Raw genomic sequence first — 8,495 nt, 5'->3', positions numbered from 1 at the left:
TTTACCCAGCTAATCATACCATATGAGGTGGGCCAGCTTATCTAGCTTCTCAGATAAGATCATTTGAATCAAAGGACTCAATGATACTAAAGGGGTAAAGATTCCCTTATTAACCCTAACTTTTCATCGACTAACTCTTTCACTTGATATTTATTGTCAGCCGCTGGTGTGGTTGGATGCTCAAAGTGAACTAAAATGCAATAATTGCCACCGTGGGGCCCATCTCGATGTATGTGTAGTAATTGTCACACAATGCCCTAAAATGAACTGGATTAATGGATGGACAGTGTAGATATACTACACATACATCAAGGTGGGCCCAATGGTAAGGGCCACACCTAATCCGCTCCCTTCCATCTTTCACAATCTTGGGTCTCACTGGTTTCATAGCAGATGCTTCAGCAATTCAATTGGCCTATCCAATGGATCCTTCTCCTTTCAATCTTTTCCTAGGCTGCATCGAACTTTAGACATTTTCACCATGGATCATATCAAGATCATTCAAATTCAATTGTCCATCCGAATGTTCACAAAAATTTAAGGGGAAAAAAGTAAAAAGTAAAAATAGTGCCTGCAACTTGAAAAATGCATTAGACAAATTGAAAAACCAACTTGTGCCGACATCAAGCATCCAAGGTTGGTGACATGGAAGGTGCAGAGAATAGAAGATAACAAGTGCATGAACCTAAAGCAAGCGAGAGATAAGAGGGAATTTTTTGACATCTGTACATAATATCGACAGTTTAGATTTTACTGAACCTGCACCCCGACAGAAGGAACTGAAATCCCAAATGGACCCCAAACATGGAATAACACATCTCGCAAACGCCTGAATCTGGTATGGACCCAACACAGCAAAATAACATAAATCACCACCCAAACCACAAACTAACCTAAATCAACGGAAGTGACTTTGTCCAGCACAGTTATTGACACCGGAATGTTCTCAGCAAAATGATGCAAGTATCCCCCATCCTGCAGGCAGAGATTCTTCCTTCATCCTACTGAGAAACCCAATTCCATAAAGCATGTGAATATGTGCCAAATGGGTCCTTATGAGAGCCAAAAACTGAAAGGCTAGGGCCATGCTGCCAAGCAGATATTTTGGGGCATTGATCCAAGCCCAACAAACCAACAAAGGCATACCCACACATTTTATCTTAAGTCTACAGCAAAAACCAAGTAAAAGATGAGAAAAAAGAACCATCCATTAAACAGACATTCACACAATGCCAATACTCAAATACATGTATTATATGAAGTTGCGTAGCAGTTACAAGCAGCAGCCTGCAAGACTCGGGCTTGGTTAGGAAAAAAAACCCCCAAAACACAGGAGATTGTCATGGCAGACATACGAGCACCCACCGCCATTGCCAAAGCCCATGAGAATCTCAGGCTCCAAAAGAAACTGTCCCAACTGCAACAACATCCCTCACTTATAACAAGGCTCAAACACCTGAACAAAGACACTGGACATAAAACTCAGCAGCCGAAAGCGTAACCGTCGCACACTGGAATGGCCAGTTGGAGGTTTGGCTAAAACACCAAGGGGCTGCACAATGACCCTCTGAAAGATAGAAGGAAAAGAGAGGTGGAAACCAGGAGTTGGTAGCTGTATTCTCAAGAACAATGGCCAAGAAGGAAAGCTCCCATCACTGGAAGCCAAACACCAAAACAGATTCCCACTGAAAGAAGGGAACCTGCAAAAAGAAAGGAGGCCAAAGTTCCTGGAAAACAACCTAGTCCTGGCAGAGTAAAAGATGTAAAAGCCCATTGATGAGATGGGCCTAAAAAGCCTAACCAAATGCTATCCTACCCAAAGAAGCTGAATGTATGAGGATTGATACTTCTACTGCTGTTTTATCTGCAACCCATCATCGAATAGCTGAGCTGCCTTTATCACCTGACGGTGTTTTTGTTCCTTCCCTGATTAGAAAAGGACGTCACACCTCCAGAGCTGCTCCTCAAGAAGCTCAACTACGCTGCTGGTGATTAGATTGCATTGCTGGAGATTCAATCCCACCAGGGATTGGCCCATGTTTTGCAAAAGAGCCACGCCTATGTCGGATACATGAGAGCAACCTGACAGTGAGAGGACCTGCAAGTTGAGCTGCTTTGCACGAGCAAGGGCAGCAATCCCATTGTCAGTGACTGTGCACCTTGACATATCAAGGTCAGTGAGGAGAAGGCAGTTGTCTGCAATCGCAGACAAGCTCTCATCAGTCACCTTCCTGCAGCCATCAAGATTCAGCAATTGGAGTGTCTCTCCATGCAACCTGGCCATGGCAGACACCACAGCATCCGATATGTTGAAGCAGCCAGTGAGGTTGACCTTAAGAAGCCCTGCCTTGCAGCTCTCGAGAAGTGCAAGAAGCCCAGCATCTGTTGCTCCATAAAGCCCACCAAAGTCTACGTGCTGCAGCCTTGGGCACACTGTCCCAACCATGGCTATGCCAGCACTACCAAAACCTGGGCAGTTGCGAATGGTCAGCGACCGCAGGGACTCACAAGGAGAGAGTGGAGTTGAGCCCACAAATGTATCTCTAAATCCCAGGCATTTTATGAGGGCAAGTGCCTTGAGATTCTTGCCACAGTTTGAAAGAGCTCTGAGGACACCCGTTTGTGTGATCCTGTTGCATTCCTCCAGCTGCAGGCTTTCGAGAGATGCCCCAGATTTTGTAAAAGCATTCAACCCTTCATCGGAAAACAAGGAGCACCTACGAATGTGAAGCTGCCTAAGGTTCGGGCAACCCTTCCCAATGGCTTCAAGGCCTAGATCTGTTAATCCCTGACAGTTCGCGATTGTAAATGATTTCAGATTTTGCAAACCGGACGCATTTCCCAGGACCCAGAAACCCCTCTCGCTTACATTCTGAAGGCCAGTGAGAACAAGATCCATAACAGCCTTTCCATAGTGCCCTATGACTGCAAGAGAGACATCGGTGATGTTCACAGCCTCAAGCTTTATCTTTCTCAACACAGAGGAGGCTGATGATGCCAGATTTGCAACTCCTTGGTCACCCACCAGCGGGCAGTCCTTGATGGATATAGACTTTAGATTCAGACAGTTGCGTGCAATTGCTTGGAGGCTTTTGTTCCCAATCTTCAAGCAAGATTCAATTGTTAATTCAGTCAAACTCGGGCAGTTCTGTGCAATAGCAAGCAAACCCTGATCGGATATCAAAGGACACTGGCAGAGGTCAAGCTTCTCCAACATGTGGCACCCATTTGCAATCTCAGAAAGACCTTCATCACTAATCGAGGAGACGTTCCACAGGGAAAGAACCCTGAGCGAAGGACAACCACGAGCAATTGCTGAAAGACCATGATTGGAGACCCCACGAGTGTAATTGGTTCCTCGGATCAGAAGCTTTCCCAGCCCACCCCGGCTAGAGGTGCCCACAGCAATGGAAGCAAGTCTAATATCCGTCGCTTTCTTCCCTTCCAAGCACCTAGTGAGGTATCCATCAGCCTCGCATTCCTGCTCCTCATCTTGAACAGAGGACACAATCTGTTCATCCTTAGAAACTGGAGAAGAGACATTCTTCAAAGAGGGATTACTGGGTCTGCTGTTGGTAAAGGTTTCAGATCTGCGGATGCTGCTCTGAAGCATAAGCCAGCGCTTGGAAACACACGCACAGGCGCTCCTCTCTTGGGACCCAGGTAGCCGCCTGAAAATCTCAAACAGGCACTCATCAGGAAGGACATCGATGGAGCTCTGATTCTCCGGTTCTTTGCTTTCATCTCTAAAAATGAATGGTGCGGTGATGCGGGATCTCTTGCGAGGAGGGCAGTATACATCGATGTGAGAACCAAGAGACAAGACAAGGCATGAATCCATGAAGTCCGAGTGGAATGAGCTGGCAGCGCAAAAATCCTTATCACCTGAAAAAGAAGTCCATAACTCAATCAAGCTTTCTGATTTCTCTTAGAAAGAAGCCACTGAAGCACCAACAGCATCTCTAATTGATTTCATGTGAAAAAAAAAAAAAAAAGATCTACAAACTGAGCCCTCATTTTATAAAAGGCAATTCACTCTGCAAATAATCGAACAATTCGTGAAAACGGAGAGAATGTTTCTGCTGGTTTTAGAAAGTTAGAGAAGTGCAAAACTCTGCATTTTCTGTGAGCTTCTCCTGTGATTCCTTCATTGGAAATGGCATTAAGAAATTTGCAAACATGTTTAATAGCATCTTACAAATACAGAATAAAATTGCCAAGTCATGCACAGCCAAACACATCGTATAACAACTAGAATAACGTATTATACAAAACTAAAACCAAAACCATTGAAACATCAACCTTCAAAACCAAACACAACTACCTAGCAGTTGATTACCTAAAAGCCACAGGCATCCTGAAAAAAGATACAATTGCAACTAGAACCCTAAAACCACCCGATTCGTGGCCAGAACCCAATGATTGACCAAATAAATACCATTAAAATCACAGGTAGCACACAGAAACGACTTGATCTAGAAAATAAACCCTAAAAACAGAAAACCCAAATCCAGAACACAAAGATCAACCAAACAAAACCATAGGGAATTGCAGAAACCATAGAAAAGGTGCAATAAAAAGCCAAAGCTATGAAAACCAACTCAATCTGAAACCAAAGCCTTAATCCACACATTCAAAACAAAGGAGGCAGGATTAACAAAGCTTTGGAGGTTAAGCTTAACCTACGATGCGATGTGTAGACCCTCCATAATTTGTCAATGGATCCGATCCGTCCATCACGTTCGGCCCCTGATGTTCTCTCAAGCCCCCAAAAATGGGCCGATCCAAGATTCATGTGGGCCACATCATGTAAAATCATGCGTAAAACCTCTAAAATCGCGTGGTGTGACCCACCTGTGTATTCGAATGGCCTGATTTTTGGGGTCTCCATTCATCCGAGCGGATGGCATACGAAAAACACTGTGGGCCACACACATGATCTGTAAGGTTTCAATGTTGGGCAAACCCATCCCAACCGTTACCCGTCGCCTGGCCCACTTGATTTTTGGATCCGCCTGGTTTTCGGGCACCAAGGAGAACCTGAGCGGGCACACATGATGGACGGATTTGATGTCTTGCACACATCATGCTGGACCCCACACATCTCCGTTTCAGCCTACAAAGCGTTGCAGTGGGTCCAGCTGCCCGAACAAAAAACACGAACATTCACCATCCAAAATCCAATCTACCAGGAAAAAAAACAAAAAGAACCCTAAAACTCAAAATTCAAACACAAGCAAAGATCCGAAGCTTACCTCCGCAGTTAACGACAGCAGGCATGGAAACAATCTCGAAAACTCCAGAAATTGAAATACGACCCGTTTCAGACCGAGAAACCCTCCGCAGAGTGCAAAAACAAGTAGAAAGACGAGATACAGACGTCCAAAAGCTTCTGAATGCATTACAGGATTCCAATCGCAGCAATCATCCCAACAAACCCTAGAAAGAGAAGAAGAAAAAAAAAACCCTAACGGGTGGAGAAGAGAGGAAAGAGAGGAAGAAAATACGTTTCGCTTATTCTCGGCAAAGAACTTTTGCTTTTATGCTGTACCTACGCGGATGCATGTCTCAAATGCAATGCATCTGTCCTAAAACCGCTTTTCTCAAGGGATACCGGCAGCCGAAACCAGAAACGTCTAATTGAAAACCGCTGTTTTGGTCAGGAGCATGCACTGGGTCATGTATTCGTGGCGCACAACTAACTATATCCAGAGCCATCCAACCGTTTTCGATGGAGCCCATTCGTATCTAACATCAGAGCCGCTCATCTGGTGTTCCCACCAATGTAAAGAAGGCGATTTGGCCAGTGACCCAACACCACTCAGCTAGCTGGTCTCAAAGCTTTGTGGGCTCCACCATGATGTATCTATTTTATCATTTCTAACCATCTATTTCGCCAGCTCATTTTAGGGCATGAGCCTAAAAATAAGGTAGATCCAAATCTTAGGTGGACCACCAAAGGAAATAGTGTGGATTGACTGGTTAGAGTTAGTTTGTTTTTTTTTTTTTTATAATTATTATTATTATTATAAATTATGGCTTATTAGTACACACACTTTCAGTTCATACTTCACTGTTAGCCACCCCTTCCAAGAATCGAAACCAAGACCTCGTGTTGAAACAAGGTATCTTTCACTTAGGCCCCGTTTGTTAAATCTGAAGTCTAAAGCCTGAATCTGAAATCTGAAGCTGAATCTGAAATCTGAAGCCTGAATTTGAAATCTAAAGTCAAAAAACTTGTTTTGTAATTATGGTTGAAGTCTAAAAATTAAGTACTGAATTTGAAATAATTTGTTTGTTAACAAACATCTGAAATGTCTAAAATATGTTAATTTGACACATTTGCCCCTATCTCTTGTTTCGAAATATTTTACATTATAAAGATATTATTTTTTATTAAATGAAAATACAATTATTCTATTTAATTCAAATAAACTATAAAGTACTTAATAAAAAAATTAAAATATCATTATTCACAAAAGTCAAGGTGGGCCCCATATAGGTTTTCGACACAGTAACTTCCTGCGAAAGGCTTTCCCACGGAATCCACATCCATGGGCTAGTGTACCAACACGGAAAATGGATTGGCTACTCCCATTGCCACACAAAACAATGGGGATAATGATTTCCACCGTTGAAACCTTTCTAGGCCCCACAATGCTGTTTATTTGTCATCCAACCTGTTCATTATATCATAAGGGCATGGATGAAGGGAAAACAAAAATATTGGCCCACTATAACATTTCTGTACCACATACCAACTATATAGCTGGTGTAAATATTTGTCGTGCAAAAGACAAGCGCGGACGCTTCTCCATGTCCGAGTTGTGCAAACGGTTCAAAGGAGATCAAAGTTACATGGCCCTACAATAATGTATTTATTATATCCACACTTTTCATCAATTTTTTTAGATCATTTTAAAGCATTATCCAAAAAATGAATCATATCCAAAACTCAAATGGACCACACCAAAAATAGCAACGGGATAATGTTTTTCACCGTTAAAAAATTCATAGGCCCACTATAACGTTTATTTTCCATCTAATCTATTCATAAGGTTAAAAAAATCTGGATGAAGAGGAAAAAAAATTCATATTGATCCGAAACTTCTATGACCCCCCAAAGGGTTTCAATAATAGACGTTCAATCCCCCACTACCTTTCGCAGTGTGGTCCAGTTTATCTTTACATCTGTCTTATTTTTCGGCTCATGCCTTATGACGAGCTCGCAAAATGGATGGACGGTTTGGATATAACAAATACATCACGACAGGACCCACAAAACTTGCTGACGTCAATACATGCCAATCCGCTTCCCAATCGGAAAAGGACTGGCTACTCCCCCTGCCCCAGCCCCGTGGCTGATGGTCGGTGTTTTGTGCGCCCCACCATAATGTATGTGTTTCATCCATTCCATTCATCCATTTTTAAGATCATTTCAGGGCATGATACCAAAAATGAACTGTATCCAAAGCTCATGCGGGTCGTGCTAAAGGAGAATGTGGTTTGGGAAATTCCTACCATTGAAACCTGTTTGGGTTCGATAGTGATGTTTACATGCTATCGATACCGTTAATAACTTCATTCTTATTGGGATGAACTGAAATCACAAATATTAGCATGATTCAAAACTTCTGTGGCCCACGAATATTTCAACTGTGGACATTCAATTAGCACGAAAAAAAACAAAAAGAACCCTAAAACTCAAAATTCAAACACAAGCAAAGATCCGAAGCTTACCTCCGCAGTTAACGACAGCAGGCATGGAAACAATCTCGAAAACTCCAGAAATTGAAATCCGACCCGTTTCAGACCGAGAAACCCTCCGCAGAGTGCAAAAACAAGTAGAAAGACGAGATACAGACGTCCAAAAGCTTCTGAATGCATTACAGGATTCCAATCGCAGCAATCATCCCAACAAACCCTAGAAAGAGAAGAAGAAAAAAAAACCCTAACGGGTGGGGAAGAGAGGAAAGAGAGAAAGAAAATACGTTTCGCTTATTCTCGGCAAAGAACTTTTGCTTTTATGCTGTACCTACGCGGATGCATGTCTCAAATGCAATGCATCTGTCCTAAAACCGCTTTTCTCAAGGGATACCGGCAGCCGAAACCAGAAACGTCTAATTGAAAACCGCTGTTTTGGTCAGGAGCATGCACTGGGTCATGTATTCGTGGCGCACAACTAACTATATCCAGAGCCATCCAACCGTTTTCGATGGAGCCCATTCGTATCTAACATCAGAGCCGCTCATCTGGTGTTCCCACCAATGTAAAGAAGGCGATTTGGCCAGTGACCCAACACCACTCAGCTAGCTGGTCTCAAAGCTTTGTGGGCTCCACCATGATGTATCTATTTTATCATTTCTAACCATCTATTTCGCCGGCTCATTTTAGGGCATGAGCCTAAAAATAAGGTAGATCCAAATCTTAGGTGGACCACCAAAGGAAATAGTGTGGATTGACTGGTTAGAGTTAGTTAGTTTTTTTTTTTTTTT

At 42.9% G+C, this 8,495-nt stretch overlaps 1 protein-coding gene across 2 annotated transcripts; it reads right to left on the bottom strand.

Moving 5' to 3' along the window:
* Positions 1-1,228: 1,228 nt before the first annotated feature.
* LOC131256451 (EIN3-binding F-box protein 1-like) lies at positions 1,229-7,998 on the bottom strand. 2 transcript variants are annotated; one of them, XM_058257347.1, is made up of 2 exons: positions 7,741-7,998; positions 1,229-3,885 (listed from the first exon to the last, which is right to left on the bottom strand). In XM_058257347.1, the coding sequence occupies exons 1-2, from the start codon at positions 7,763-7,765 to the stop codon at positions 1,931-1,933; spliced, it is 1,980 nt and encodes a 659-aa protein (XP_058113330.1). In that variant the 5' UTR covers positions 7,766-7,998; the 3' UTR covers positions 1,229-1,930. The 2 variants fall into 2 exon arrangements, with proteins under 2 accessions (XP_058113330.1, XP_058113324.1); XM_058257341.1 differs by lacking the exon at positions 7,741-7,998 and adding an exon at positions 5,256-5,501.
* Between the last annotated feature and the right edge of the window lie 497 nt (positions 7,999-8,495).

Source organism: Magnolia sinica, chromosome 1 (assembly GCF_029962835.1).
Source record: "Magnolia sinica isolate HGM2019 chromosome 1, MsV1, whole genome shotgun sequence".
Classification (NCBI taxonomy): Eukaryota; Viridiplantae; Streptophyta; class Magnoliopsida; order Magnoliales; family Magnoliaceae; genus Magnolia; species Magnolia sinica.
Note: the sequence above shows the minus strand (reverse complement) of the source record. Positions and strands in the feature narration are given on the sequence as shown.